Here is a 15,277-nt window from a genome sequence, read left to right as displayed (position 1 = left end):
CCCAGGGAGCCATGAGGGATTCGAAGAGGGCACGAACATAGCCGGCTGTGTGCACAGTCCTTTAGGGCATCAGGTGGTGCCTAGGGCAGGAGTCCAGGCTGTGCAGATAGCTTGGGATCCCAGCTTTTCTTCTAGATGAGCAGTGAGGGCAGCAGGGAAGGGCATGGCCACTCCCCGTGCAAAGGGCACAGCCCCACACCTCTCGCCCCAGCTCTTGTCAGCCAACTTCTCAGCCAGCCCTTCCTGACCTCCTGCGGTTGTTGTGTCAGGGTTTTCTGTGCCGCCTGGACACCCCTACCAAGGGTAGTGGGCACCCTGGGCTGGCCTATGCATGCGTCCCCGCCTGTGCTGTCCCTTTTCTTCCTGAAGCCTCCTGCTGTCCTGGGTAGCTGCTCATGTGACCCCTTGTCTGCAGCTGCCTCCTTGCAGCTGTGCAGTGTGAAGGGTGCACTTTCCCAGCACCGGCTCAACTGACCCACCCATAGCGTCGGTTGGGACAGTGAGACTATGGGAGACAACCCTCCTGAGGGCCCAGCTTGGTGGCCGAAAAGACACAGAGCCCCTGCTTGGCTCCCAGGCCAGGTGCCTTCCCTCCCTATCACCCTACCCCAGCAGGTTGCACAGGGCTGTGGCCCTGAGAGGTGGCCCTCACTCACTGGCCTCCACTCCCCTCTGGTCTTCCAGAAGCCGTATGCTTGCCAGATCCCTGGCTGCTCCAAGCGCTATACGGACCCCAGCTCCCTCCGCAAGCATGTGAAGGCCCATTCAGCCAAAGAGCAGCAGGTGCGTAAGAAGGTAAGCAGCCTAAGAGAAAAGAAAAATCTAGGACCAAGCTGTGTCTTGTAGACCCTTCTATATTGCATATATATTCGTGTTATGTAATTGGTTATTTCTTCAAATTTCCTATGCTAGTGTGATAAATCATCAGAGAACCTATTTGGGGTATAAAAATTGGACATGAAAAAAAAAAACAAAAACAAAAGAAGGTAAGCAGCCTCCATGCTGGGACATCTCTGCAGGCTCCAGTATACTCCCTGTCAAGCACTCACCTGTCCACAGGCCCACGGATGTTGCCATCCACCCGTCTAGCCCCTACCTGCCACCCAGTCCCTGACCCTCCACAGACTGACTGCCCTCAGTACCTCTCCCTCTGCCGGCACACTCACCACAGCTCAGACGGTGGGCATTGGTGCCCAGCTGCCATCTCTCACAGTGGTCAGAGGCAGACGCCGAGTACTTGGTACAATGGAACAGGTGGCGTGGGGGTCAGAGTGGTCAGGGGCACAGATAAAGGAGCCTTCGCCCTTCTGTGTGGGAACAGGAGGCTTTGTGGAAGAAACGGTCCCAGGGAACACAGAAGGCAGGGGTTAGAGGTGTGAGCTCCGGAGCCACCTGGGAGGTTTGGTGGCCCTGGGCCAGGTCCTTAGGCCTCTGTGCTTCATATCCTCAGGGCAGTGATGGGCTGGCATTTACTGGGCGAGCCGACACACACAGGACTCAGAGTTACTGTACGTGGTGGATTTACCAACTCAGCAGAAGCTGACGTGGGCATTAACCTAGCGGCAGGAGCACCCGGGGCAGGTGCATTCAGTAGGAACAGCGTGCCCAGAGCAGCAGTGCTGAGCAGGACTGGGCCAAGCCCTCAGCCCGGCAGGGCCCTTGGCACACATCAGTCTCAGGCTGAGGATGGCCAGTGCTATCTAAGGTGCCGCCCAGCAGAAAGGGATGTGTGACACCTTAGAGGTCCCGGCAGGCTGTGTGGGGGTAGGTGGGGTGCTGGTGCCCCAAGCCAGCCTGAGGCAGTGGGGTGGCAGCAGGGGGCTGGCTGGGGCAGACCCGAGGGCACCTTTGCCAGGATCGAGCACCCAGGGAGGCAGGTTTGGGGGAAGGTGAGTGGCACATTCTGTTCCAGAGCAGAGCTGCGTGAGCTGAGGGTGCCGGGCCGTGTGCGAGAGACAGGTTGGGGCCACTCGGTGTCCAGGGGGTGCCGTGGGCAGGGTTCTGAGTGCCAGGGAGGGAGTGGGGTGAGAGAGATACAGGGGCCAATGAGGATGAGGGGAAGAGCCGCCCCCTCCCTCGGCCTGCTGAATGGGGCCGTGTGGTGTCACTGGTCCAGCTGTTCGACCACAGATACAGCCAGGGCCTGAGAGCAGACAGCTCCATCTCGGGATGGGGACATGGCGGTGGGGTGCTGGGAGCAGGACGGGGAGGTCCCTGCGAGTGGGGGAACAGAGGAGGGATGTGGCCAGGGCACAGGCGGAGAGCTCCTGGGGAAGGTTGTGCCTCCGCATTCTCCCCAGGAAGGGGTTCGGCTTTGCCCAGGGGCTCCGGGCCCAGGTGCTGTGCTGGTGCTTCGTGTATTGCATCTCTTATAGTCCCCACCTCCCCCGTGACCCTCGGGCTGGGCACTGTTTTATTTCCATTTTAGAGCTGTGGAAACTGAGGCCCTTACCTGTGCAGCCCAGGAGCATCAGAGCCATAATCCTACCCAGACCCATCTATCTGCTGCCTGAACCCCTCACACTCCTCTGGAGGGGAGCAGCTGATCAGGGACAAGGGATGGCCCAGGCTTCTGTGGGCTGGGGCTGCACACCAAGGAGGCGTCTGTCCCGAGCCCATTAGTGCCCGAGGACCCAGCTCCTGCCTTGGCTTTCCCAGGCCCCGTGCTTGGACCCCGTGGAGCCCCAGGGACTTGGGCGGCAGATCTGCAGGCTTCCCACCAGTGTGCATCCATTAAGGGCCGTGGGGATGGTGCATCTCTCTGGGTAAAGCGACCCTTGTATTGTGACAAGTTCTTGGCAGCCCTGCTGAGCCTCAGAATTAGAAATGCTTTTCTTCCTTAATTCTCCTCTCCTGCTGTTCTAATTGCATCGACATTGCGGTCTACAAGAACAGGCCTCAGCCCCTTCTGCCAGGAACTTCATTTACATGGGAAACAGCTGCGGGGTCAGGGTGCTGAGAGCTGGCGTGAGGCCGGCAGGCCTTCCCCAGCCTGGTCCTGGCCCTCGGGCCCAGAGTTGGGGGAAACCTTGGGCGCTCGCCTATGCTGGGCCTGTCGTGTCCTGGGTCCATTGAGCATTTGGGTGAACTAGGCTCGGGGTCCATCTCTGAAAGCCCCACTTTGGGACTCCCCTCCTGTGTAGGCACCTGTCCCTGTTCCCTGTGCCCTGGCCCCCATTCTGGCCCCATCTGGAGAAGTGAAGATGTTCCTAGGTGCCTGTCCTTGGGAGCGGCCAGGGGTGTTGGCCAAAGATCAGCATGGGTTACTGGGCACACCGCTTGGTGTACCCGAGCCGGCCAGCATCTCACCCATGGCCACGCACTGTGACCACAGCTCAGGCAGTGGGAGCTCAGCCAGCCCCTGGCAGCGCCTCCTCAGCCGTCAGCTCACTACAGAGCAGGTGGGTGGCGTGTGACCACAGCTGCGTATTCCAGGCAGGGTGGGGAAGCCCAGAGAGGTTAGGTTGTTTGTCCAGTGTCACACAGGGAGCAAGAGGCAGGGTGGGACTTGAACCCAGCCCTGGGCTCTTTCCGAAGCCCCTCATACCCAGAAAGAACAATGCTGGGCAGGGCAGACGCTATGTGTCAGACACAGAGTGCACCACCAGCAGCCTTGGGGAGATCCAGTGGCTGCAGCTGGCATCTGTCTCAGCCATGTGCAGAGCCACGTCTCCTGCTGCCTGTGCCCAGCCAGTGAGTGCAGCCCTGGGATCGCCAACCTGCCTGAGAGATGTGGCCTGGACCCCATCTAGGAAGCCTCCCCGAATCTTCCCCGCTTCCCGCAGGGGAGGAGGGCAGAGGGCGGTCCCCTCCTCCTTTCTCGCCTATGGGCGCTTCTTCAATAAGTCCTTGCCTATCTCACCTTGGCCTCTGTTGCCCAGAGGAGCCGGACTAACGTGATCTCAGTGTCCGCCATTAGCCTGTTTTACTGCCAAGGAGACAGGTGCCGCAAGAGGGCCCAGCCCTGTCTCTAAAGGGGGCTGGGTGAGCAGTGGTCTTTTGCTAACAGCGCTTCCTCTGCTTGCTCCCCAGTTGCATGGCGGCCCTGACACCGAGGCCGACGTCCTGACAGAGTGTCTGGCCCTGCAGCAGCTCCATGTGTCCACACAGCTGGCTGCCGGTGACGGGAAGGGTGGACACCTGGGCCAGGAGTTGCTCCCAGGTATGTGTGTCCAGGGGGAGGACAGTGACCCTTGATGCCTGCAGGTCACCTGCTTCTTTGGCCTTTGCTATCTCTCTGCCTCCCTGTTCAATCCATCCCTTCCCTGAGCTCAGCTAAGTAGGTGGATAACGTCCACTCCTCCATGGCTCCCCACTGCCCATGGGTGAAGCCCAGGCTCCTCTCAGCCTGGCCTCCCAAGCCCAGGCCCTCTTGGCATCCTCGTCTGAGCCTGGGCACGTTGGATGCAGTTCCTTGGACGTAACTGCTCTCTCGCTCCCAAGGCCCTGCCTTGCCAGCCCCTCTCCTGCCTTTGCTGAGGGGGCTTCTGCCCTGCCTCTTTATCCCCTCCTCAGGACGTCTTCCTCTGGAATGCCTGCTGCCCCAAGGCTGAGCAGTCTGGACTGTCACTCTGTCATCTGTGTCCCTCACTAGACTCGGACCTAAGCTCCTCAAGGGCCGCCTCCATGCAGAGTTACAGCGCCCTGCACGGGACCTGTGCAGAGCCAGGCTGGGGAAACTTGCAGCCCAGTCTCAGGTGCTGTGAAGAGAGGATGCACTCCAGGGTGCAGTCCAGGCCCTTCCATGGCCCACCTGCTGGGCTCCCTGCAGGGAGGAGCTGCCTTCAAGAAGTGCCCACACGCAGGCTCCACCTGAAGTCCTGGTTAAGCCTCAGCACAACTCCTGCACCTTGGCTGAAACCCCTTTGAGCCTGTCACTAATATCTGAGGCCAGAGAAGGGGCTTCCTGAGCCCCACGCAGCCCCACTCTCAAAGCTTGTGGTCCAGCCGAGGCAAGGCAACCTGTCTGTCCCTCTGCTCCCTGCCGCGGGTCAGGTCTTGGGCCATGGCCAGAAGGCCTGGCCTCGCCACTCGGGACACATTAAGGTCAGCCCAGCATTATAGTCCCTGGCTCCCCACCCCCAAGGAAACCTCAGTATCCAAAAGCTCTGCCACCCTCCGGGATTTCTTGAATTATTGCAACTATTTAAAACATTTCTTATTTTCTAATTTTATTCTTTCTCCCTCAACACTGAAATAGCAGCAGATTTCAAGTTCTGTCAGTCTTTTCTGAGTCTGGGAAGAGCAGACTTTTGTCCTTTTTTGAGCCCACTCAGAAAGGGCACCCCAGGGGTAGATACCACGGAGGAAGGATGCCTCCCTGCAAGCTAGGGGTCCCTCGGCCAGGAGATGCTGCTTACAAGGTCAGAATACCAAAAGGACTAGGCCGGAGGGAACCGGGAGGACAGGCCCGCCCAGGGATGAGGACATCTCAAATTCCAGCTCCCAGCATGGGTCCCAGGCCACTCAATTCCAGGGAAGACAGGGCTGCCCTGGGGCTGGGGTCCTGCAGTCCAGTATCCAGGCTTTGGGAGGAGTCATGAGGGGCAAAGGAAGGGCCAGCCCGGAATCGTGCAGAGAAGTCAGCAGCAAATCCGAGTTGGAATCCTGTTTCTCTCCCAGGTGCCACTCAGGCTTGGCCCAGGGAGTGGGCAGGGTCAGCAGTCACCTGGGCACCTGCATGGGCTGGTCCCTTAACCAGCCCAGCGCATTCACCCTGCAAGTGTTTGCTGTGCTGCAGATGAGAAGCTAAAACCACTGGGACTGCATCATAGGGGAGGGGCCTGCTTCGAGTGTCAGACCTGCTGAGAGACCTTCGGTGTGGGAACATCCCAGGAGTTGTGGGCCCTGCACCCTCGATGGGTTAGGAAATGGCAGAGGCAGGACCTGAACCAGGCCGCTTGCTGCCGGCCGTGTTCTTCACTGAATAGTCTGTTGCTCCCGCTGCCAACACTGTTCCTGGCACCTGCTGTGCACCCCCCGTGGGACCCTGTCCTGGAGCTGCTTCCATGGCAGCAGGGAGGGAAGCCTGGTATCCTGACCTCCCAGGCGCGGGCCCTTGGCCCCTCTGCAGGCCACTCGGCAGATGCCTGAGGCACAGTCGGGAACAGATGTTGGGGCCAGAGGTCAAGCGCTCACAGTTGATGGATGTTGCTGCTTTATGTCTGAAGCAGTACATTTTTGGGGGTGCTGGGCAGGCTTGGGGTCCCCACTGCCATTGCCCCTCGCAATCCAGTGACTCCTCCCTACCCAACATCCACACACATTCTGTGCCTCTCTCGTCACTCTGCTCACCGCTGGGCATCCATCGCAGCTATGCAGACAGGGACCTGGACCAGGGGAGAGGCAAAGGTGGGGGACAGGGAGGGGATGGGAAGGTCAGGAAGCAGCCAGAGCAGAAGGGTGAAGGCGGAGGACTAGAGGTGCCATCGATTGCCACTGTTGGGCTACAAGGAGCTCCTGCAAGCTGGGAGTAGGCCCATCCCCTGCAGACCCAGGTAACTGAACAGGAAGTGAGGATGTGAGAGGCACAAGGTCAGCGTGGCAGTGGGAGAGGGGGCGGGATTACCCAGGGCTCCGGGCCTTCCCAGCTGGCAGGCCCCAAATGGGTCCACAGTGGCAGGTGAGGGGGTACTGCAGAGAGTGACAGTGGCACAGACTCAGCATACTGAGCTCTGCTGCCTCCACACACAGCCCCTCCAGGTGTCCCCAGCCTAAGCCAGGGAGGCAGTGTTGTCAAGGAGGAAGTGGAGATCCCCAGGCAAGGAGGGGAGTGGAGAGTGCTCGGAACACACCTGAGCCCACCCACTGCGAGGCCGGGGCGGTCACAGCTGCACTTGGAGTCCTGCCTCCCTGCTCGCATGGACATGCTTTCCACCCCATGGGACACAGACCTGTGACTGCCCACCGCGGGATGTGGGCAAGGTGGTTCTCTTGTTGAGACTTAGTTTCTTCATCTTAGATGAGACCTTATCTCCCCTGGACACAGTGATGGAGCTGTGGAGAACACGTAGTGTACTGTGCGCTAATAATTACCAGCGACTGCAACCTAGGAGTGGGGTTTTACCTGGTGTGAGGCAGCTGGAGGTGTCCACAGGAACCGTGGACTGTTCCCTGGCCATGCTGTTGGTTGTTAGTGGCTAAGCTTGAAGGTCACTGGGATGCATTCTATTGGCCATGGTCCCCCACACCCTGCCTCTGACCCCTGCATTGCTCTCCTTTGCTCCCCTCCCTGCTGCCCCCGACTCAGCTCCTGCTGGACCAGGAGGGCCAGCTTGCACTGCGTGGCCAGCTGAGAAGGTGGATTTCCCTCAAAGTGCCTGGAAGGGGCCCTGGAACACCGTGTTCTCTGTCGGCCCTCACAGGCGGTGACTCCTGAGGACCAGGGTGATGCTCAGCTGGCCGTTGGGGTGGCCTAAGCAGTCAGAGTGGGCACTGCGCATGCACAGCCCAGAGCCCAGCACCCAGGCTGGGGTCCCCGGGGCGCCAACTGGATACATTGATTTCAGGAAAATAATGTGAGGTTCAGTTCAAATAAGCACAGCTGCATTAAGGGTGAGGTGCAAAGTGTGGCCCCACTTTCTTTTCAGATAAAATAGGAAGCATTAAAAACTTGTGGCCCTGCTGTGAGCCTCTCAGGTCCCTCTCCCAGAGCGGGTCCCTCCCCCCTTCGGGAATGCTGGTATCAGTTGTTCTCAAACCCTTGGCTGGGCCTGTGGACCCACGCGTGACTCGTCTAGCATTTGCTGTTTTGTTAGCCCATCTGTCTTAACAAAGGGTAGCGGTGATAAGAAGGGGCATCGTTCTGCAAGTGTCTTCTGTAGGTTGAGTCTGAGACTAGAATATAGCTCACTCCTAAGTTGCATCCTTTGTGCAGTATACAGCCTGTACAGCCATCCATGGGAGCCCTTTTCAGAGGTCTCCAGGTCAGCATGCCCAGGCCAGATAGTGTGATCATCCTTTCTCCGGAGCCTTTCGCCCGGACACCCAGGCTCGGCTTGCACACCTCTGAGGATGGATCACTCCTTCTATCCAAAGGCAGCCCATGATCCTGTTGTAGCAGCCTTAGAAGGTTCTGCTTCTTCAAGCTTCTCTTTATCCCAGGGGTCCCATCTGCTCCAGAGGGTGTTCTGAACAATCCCCGACGTTTCCAGCACAGCCCCGTCGAGGTTTGGGGCAGCCGGCTCCACATGAGCCCCAGCTGCAGCGCATGTGTGCACACACATGCACCCTCGCCACCCTCTGTCCTTGGAGGGGCCCCGCCCTGGACACAGCCAGTTAGACAGGGTGGGGCCCTAACCTCCTATCAGTACAACCTTGCTTGTTCTCCTCTGAAAGTGTGGCTCTGGGCTGTTGCCATCCCTAGGCCATGGCCGGAGCCCGGTAACACCGCATTTCCTCTGCAGCTGTGTACCCTGGCTCCGTCACCCCTCATAACGGGCTCGCCTCAGGCCTCCTGCTCCCCACCCCCGACATCCCTTCCCAGCACCACCCACTGGACGCCACCTCCAGTTCCCAGCACCATCTGTCCCCTCTGCCTGCAGCCGAGAGCACCAGGGACGGGTAAGTCCCTGAGCCAGTCCTGGGGCACCAGCAGTCATGGGTGGGAGGTGGGCGAGGCAGGTGGCCGTGTTCTCGCGTGTTCCTGATAACTGAAAACCACCCGAGTTTATGGAGCACTGAGTGTGTCCTGTGCTCTGTCCACACTCTCTGTGGCCAAGTGCACTTGTGTCTCATTGACCCTGCCAGGCAGGCAGCATTGGCACTGGGACCGCACCTGTGCTGTGCCCACCCAGCCCCCTCGGGAGCTGCCCTGGGTGGCTACTAAGCTGGCTGGGCTCCCCTGCCTGCTGCCCCAGCCCAGTCTCCAGCCACTGTGCCCTTGCCACTGTGACCCTGGGCCTCTCTCCCTATGTCAGTGTGGTTCCATCGTCCCTGCCTGTCGGCTGGCAGCGGTATATGGGCTAACACTGGCTGCTGAGATCCACTTGGCGGGCACTGGAGCAGAGGGAGGACCCACCTGCCCGCCCTCCACAAGTTTGTCTGTCACCACAGAGCACCCAGGCCTGTCCCCAGGACCTCCTTCCTTCCCTGCTCTTCCTTCCCAAGGCTGCAGCCTCTGGGGGCTGCTACCAACCCAGCTCCTCCTGCCATTCACCCACCCACCCCTCTCAGGTCCACTTGTGGAGCCCTCAGGCTGAGAAGCTAACCAAGGAGGGAGTGGGACGGGCCTGCCACAGGGGTAGGTGCTCCGCCAGAGAAAGCAGAAGGCTGAGGGGGCCCTAGGGGTGTAGTGTGTGGGGCCGGGAGGTGCAGCAAGGGAAAAAGCAGGCTTGGTGACAGCCAGGGCCAGACCATGTGGCCCAGGATGGGCTTGGGCCTACAGGTGTCAGGTGGCCCTGCGTTCAGGCCTGGGGAGGAGGATGTTCTGGCCGCAGCATGGAGCTGGACTGCCGGGGCCGGGTTGGAACGTGGAGTGCAGGACAGCAGCCTGAGTCAGGGCTGGGTGGGGAAGAGCAGGGCAAGCAGGTTGGGAGACCCCCTAAGGGCTCCACAGAGCCGGGCAAGACTGGCTGAAGCAGCCTGAAAACATGGGGACCCAGAAAACCAGGCCCTGCTTGAGCCCCAGTCTCTTCCTCTGTATAAAGGCATTAAATGCCCTCTAGGAACACAGTGATAGTCGGTCGCTCCTGTCTCCCTGTGCAGACTCCACCGACACGGGCCCCATCCCTGGTCAGGCCACCTGCTCACCCACCAGCCAGCCCCAGGCAAAGGAAAATAAACCACGCAGCCTTTGTAGCCCGGCCTGCACTCTCTACCCCACCTCATTCATCAGCTGCCTGCCGCCGCATAAGTGCCCGTCAGGAATCCCCACCATGAGTGAGGGGCAGAGTGATGACAACACGCAACCCAGCCCTGCCCACCGCTGCCCGCAGAGCAGGGCACCAGCCCCGCGCTGTGGGCAGGGGCCTTTGGGCCTGACATGGGTCCTGGACTCTGCTGAATGGGTTTTTCCATCCTGGAGAAGAGGGGCTGAGAAGGGCCTCCAGCCTTCCCTTCCTGCCAAAGTCAACAGGGGACAGCCGCGAGGCTCCCCAGTGGTTTGCTGGGATGCTAAATAGCTTGACAGAATTATCTGATTTACTCAAAAATATTCTGAAAGGGCCTGACTTCATGACTAAATGTATTTACCCTGGCTCAGGGAGATTTGGATTAGGGCAGATTTTTCCCTAGCCCTGTGCGAGGTACACAGCCCCCCCGCCTGCCAAGCCAGTGAGGTTTTGTGTTCATTTTTGTGGGTTCTGGTGATAGCACAGGGATTTGATGGGGGTCATTTGCATGATTTTTTTTTTTTTTGGTGGTACCGGGGATTGGACTCCGGTCCTTGCGCTTGCGAGGCAGGCCACCAAACCGCTGAGCTAAATCCCCAGCCCTCATTTGCATGATTCAGAAGAGGGTGCAGGTGAGTGGTCTCTGAGAGCTGAGGCAGACGTCGTGGCCGCAGCCTGTGATCTGCTGCAGCAGAGTGGATTCTGTGTGATTTCACCGCCTGTGAAGGTAGCAGATGTGAATGCATGGCAGGATTGAGACAGGAAAAAGTGTTTTTCCCCTTCAGATGGGGCTCTCCTTAATTCTGCACCAGTGTTCACTCATCTCTGGGGTTTGGAGCTGAGCAATTCAGGAACCCACTTGTCTGTCTTGTCTGCTATTTGCCCTGTGCTGGCCCCAGGGTCCATTCGGAAGCTACCAGAGAGAGCCAGGCTGTGGGTGTCAGATGGGGCATGGACAGAGCAGACTCCGTGGAGGCAGCTGGCCTGTAAAAAGGAGAACCACTCTCAAGACCAGGAGAAGTGACCATGGGGGACACACAGATGTTTTCAGCCCTCCACAGTTTTATCGTGCATAGCGACAGAGCTGGACACAGGCTGTGAGCCAGGCCTGAAAACATCAGGGTCAGTGATCAGGACAAGTGGCTCACAGAACTTAAGAAGGGGACACATTGGTGCTAGGCCAGCGACCCAGTACAGAGGCCCCTGTCCCTGTCCTTGGTGGCAGGGCTCTGGGCTGGCAGGTGGATGATGACAGCACTGCAGGGGCCATGACAACAGGATGCCCGGTCCGGGACGATCAGGGCTGTAGGGACACACACACACCGTGTCACAGAGCCCTGCTTCCTGGAGGCCGGCACTGATCTGTGCCATTAACACCCACCTGGCAGAGGCAGTGTGAAGGGCAAGAGCGTCGTGACAAGGTCACCTGGAGCTATGACGCCGAGTCTGCAGCCAGTCAGTGCAGGCATCCACCAAGTACACAAATCCACACAAGAAAACAGAGGTGGAGCCTGGCTCTCGCTGTGCCTGCATGCAGTGCTTGACAGACTGAGCTTTCGGCCCAGGGGCTCCCAAGCCACTGGGTTTGGGACCTGCGGGATTGGGGAGCCAGAGGGGAGAACCTGGTCTTCCGTGATGTGCAGCCCAGTGAGACTGCTGGGCTCAGGGGGCTCCATGGTCCATTCAGAACATGAACTTCCAGATAGCACGGCCCTGGGCCTGCATCCCCTGTGCTCTCTGTGTGTGGAGGTGCTGAGCTCCCATCACAGGGAGATGGAGAGAGGAGAGGTCCCTCAGAGTGCAGTGTGTGGGGAAGAAAAGGCCAACTTGGACATCAACACATCTGGCTTTTCTTCCACTCTGTAATGATTGATGCTAGCGGTGAATAGATCATGCTTTAATTTTACCCTCATCATAACCTATGAGATCTGTGCTGTGTGGCCAGGAGTACACTGGGCAACCTCTCTGAGCCTTGGTTTTCTGATCTGTAGAAAGGGCACAAGAACACCTGTCTCTAGCCCTAAGGGAGGGGAGAGGCTTGTGAACCAGGCCAGGGCTCTTGTCCTGCTAAGGACCTGCCAAGGCTGCCTGTGCAGTCTGTCGCAAGGCTTATCCTCCACGTAGCCTGAGTGTCACACACAGTTTGACAGTGCCAGGCACCCAGCGGGACAGTTGGCACTCAGTCGTCGAGAGTGTGGTGTCCAGGTGGGGAACACAGCACCCGCAGGGAACGAGAAGCCTGAGCCTGAGGGAGCAGCTCTGCCCCCATGGCCCAGCCCACGCGCTGATGTTTCTGTCCTCTCCAGGTTGGGGCCCGGCCTCCTCTCACCCATGCTCAGCCCACTGAAGGGGCTCAGGCCACCGCTGCTGCCACCGTCCTCCCAGAGCCAGTCTCCAGGGGCCCAGCCCTTCTCCCCGCTGCCCAGCAAGCCACCCTATACCCCCTTCCAGAGCCCCCCACCCCCGCTTCTGACCAGCCCACAAGGTAAGCCCTGGACAGACCCGTGCCAGTCCCTCCCCACGCGGAGGGGTGACACACGGCCTGGGGGGACAGGTGGGTCCTCGGGGAGTGGCAGCCTGGGAGATGAAGGCCATGCTGGGGAAACCAGGGCAAGGCGACCTGAAAGGCCTGGTCTGGAACTGCGAGTGTGGTGCACACCTGCAATCCCTGCACTCCAGGAGACTGAGGCAGGAGGATTGCAAGTTCAGACCCAACCTGGGAATTTGGTCAGATCTTGCCTCAAAGTGAAAAAGGGCTGCAATGTGGCTCCGTGTGAAGGCCCTAGTTTCAATCCCCTCAGAAGGATGAAAACAAACAAAATGCCTAGAACTGTCCCTACAGCCAGCAGGGAAAGGCTTGCTGCGTGCAGGAATAGCCGGGAGTGGCTTTGGTGGCCTGAGGCAGGGCCAGCTGTCCCCTCCCAACCAGGGGCCTCCACCTCAGCATTCCCAGGACCATACCTGGGCCAGACAGCGCTGGGGGCTGCAAAGTGTGTGACGGACCCGCCCTCCCGCAGGCTACCAGGGCAGCTTCCACTCCATCCAGAGCTGCTTCCCCTACAGCGACTGCTACCGGAGCGGTGAGCCAGCAGCCAGTGGGGACGGGCTGGCCGGGGAGGCCCCCAGCTTCACTCCGCTGCGGCCCAACGGCTACCCCGGCCTGGGTGCGCCGTTACCCACCGCAGGTGAGGGGCTGTGCACCTTGTCCCGAGCCTCTCAGATGGCCTCTTGGGATTGTTGGGAAGTTTAGGTGAGGGCAGGCTCAGGTGACCATTTAGTGAGTGCTCAATAAATGTCGATTCCCATTTTGGGGTTCCTTGAGGCTGGTGGGGTGAGGAGAGTCATTCTGCCAGGCGCGAAGGAGCTCAGAAACCCCACATTGCGCCCCATCGCAGCCCTCGGGGTGGGTCCTGTGGGCCAGTCCTCACAGCCGGACAGCCCCAGAGGGCAGGGGGTGGGGGGTGGGGAGGAGCCCTGGGCAGCTGGCTTGGGCCAGGGAATGGGAAAGACAGCCGCCTCCCTCCCTGACCCTTTCCGCCTGCCCACAGGCTACGAGGCCCTGTGCCCCACGGCGCTGCCCCCACAGTCATCTGAAGATGTGGCGTCCGGTGGCCCTGAGGACTGTGGCTTCTTCCCCAATGGCGCCTTCGACCACTGTCTGAGTCACATCCCCTCCATCGACACAGACACCTGAAGGAGGGCAGCCCCGCTGGCCAGCTCACAGATCTGTGTCACCACTTGCCGTGGCTCCCCTGTCCCCGGCCCAGGCTGGGCCAGCTGGGCTGCCATGCAGGGCTGAGCTGAGAGGAGCCCGCCAGGGACCAGGACCGTGTGACAGGCCCTTGGTTGTGCCTTCCTGTTTCTCTCGCCTATCGTTTTGAAATCACAGACCTCGTGTATATAAAATGTATGGAACTCGTTTCCCATTCCCCTGCCAGTTTTATATTTTTGTTTTACAAGAGAAACATTAAAAACTGGAAACAAGACTTTGGGGCCTGGTTCTGCTTTGGGATTGAGCCTAGAGGCCACAGCCAGGCAGCTCCAACCAAGCTCAGAGGAGTGTGCAGTGGGGAGCTGGGCTTGGGGCTCAGGAGGCCCCAGAACCAGCGCAGTTCTGGCTGTGGGGATAGAACCAGTGTCCCGTCTCTCGCCCCATGCTGTGGCCCTACCGACCCTGTGCTGGTCACAGGTAGCAGTGCCAAGCAGGAGCAGCCCCTTCGATGGGTGAGGAGACCGAGGCAGGGAGGGGATCAGGGACCGGCCCAGGCCCCACAGTCAGACTCACAGCCCTGCTGGCTGCACTGGCCTCAGCCAGAGAGAAAGCGGGCATGGGTTCTGCTGCCTGGGCCTGTGTGAATGAAGATCCGGGGTGGGGAGCAGCAAGCCTTTGGGATAGCGCCCCAGCCACCCCAGAAGGCAAGACACGGACAGAGCCCTGCGTCTCACCTGTCACCCTGAAGGCCACCCGAGAAGGTGGTCAAGGAGAAACGGTGTGAGGGAGGTCACATTTTTACATGCCAGCTGTGTGCTGGGCCCTCCCCCTGCTACTGGGCATAGCCCCAAGGAGGCCTTCTCCTTTGTAGCTCAGCAGCAGCAGTGGACAGGATTCACATCCAGCTCAGACTTTGTTCCTGGCCTACCCCCATTTCACAGATGCACAAACAAAGGGACAGGGAGGTCACTTGCCCATGTGACAGCATCTGGGGTCCAAACCCAGGCCCCATTCCAGCTCCATGCCCACCACCACCCCTCTCTGCCCCTGGGGGACTCGGAGCCCTGGTGCCCACCTCCCTTCCCAGCCTTGCCTGCCTCCCGAGGGCCCAGCTGAGCTCCCTGTGTGGTGGCCCTGTCTCCACACCCATCAGGGCTCCCGACTCCCATCCAGGGTCCCCTCGCCTCCCTTACCCATCCCCAGTGATTTATGGAACTCATTAGGCCATGGCAAAATGCCTTTAACAAGGACGTTCAGGAATCGGTGCTGCATGTCATTGTGAGCACTTAATCTAGTCCAGATAAGCAGAATTAGGCTGTACAATGAGGACATATTTCTATTAATAATGAAAAGGGCCGAGCCCTGAGCAGGAGAACACACAGGGAGCTGGCAGTTGGATCCCATTTAATTTCAGGGAGCAGAGAGAGGGAGAAGAGACGAAGGCAGAGAAGCAAAGATAGTGGGCTCACAGGGGAAGCGGCAGTGGCCGAGGCCCGGCGTGGCCTGAGCCCTGCACCCCAGACTTGGGGTCTCTGTGTGACTCTTTTCTGTCCCCAGGGACTGTCTGCTCCTCTGGCACCCTTGGGGCTCCTCCACAGGACAGTACTGGAGGGTTGTGGGGCAGGAGAAGCCTAAGCTCCCTTCCCGACCACTTAGAGACCTGCAAGGCCGCCACCCTCTCTGCCACGCCCTGTGCCAAGGCCTCTGCAGTGACCAGCTCAGGGGTCCAGGGCAT

The 15,277-nt window shown here is 59.6% G+C and overlaps 1 protein-coding gene across 2 annotated transcripts in view; it reads left to right on the top strand.

Annotated features, from left to right (window-relative positions):
- Glis1 (GLIS family zinc finger 1) overlaps positions 1 to 13,762 on the top strand; it is a 170,655-nt gene extending 156,893 nt beyond the window's left edge. The window contains exons 5-10 of one of the 2 annotated variants that reach the window (XM_010610358.2): positions 685 to 795; positions 4,033 to 4,162; positions 8,406 to 8,562; positions 12,137 to 12,315; positions 12,848 to 13,015; positions 13,379 to 13,762. In XM_010610358.2, the coding sequence (XP_010608660.1) occupies positions 685 to 795; positions 4,033 to 4,162; positions 8,406 to 8,562; positions 12,137 to 12,315; positions 12,848 to 13,015; positions 13,379 to 13,524 (891 nt within the window). In that variant the 3' untranslated portion in view covers positions 13,525 to 13,762. The remainder of the gene's footprint in view (positions 1 to 684; positions 796 to 4,032; positions 4,163 to 8,405; positions 8,563 to 12,136; positions 12,316 to 12,847; positions 13,016 to 13,378) is intronic. The other variant, XM_010610357.2, reaches the window with a different exon arrangement.
- Positions 13,763 to 15,277: the final 1,515 nt, after the last annotated feature.

The sequence above is a fragment of the Fukomys damarensis genome, unplaced genomic scaffold (assembly GCF_012274545.1).
Source record: "Fukomys damarensis isolate Sample0158 unplaced genomic scaffold, DMR_v1.0_HiC HiC_scaffold_23, whole genome shotgun sequence".
Lineage (NCBI taxonomy): Eukaryota > Metazoa > Chordata > Mammalia > Rodentia > Bathyergidae > Fukomys > Fukomys damarensis.
This window is presented reverse-complemented; position numbering and strand designations above follow the sequence as displayed.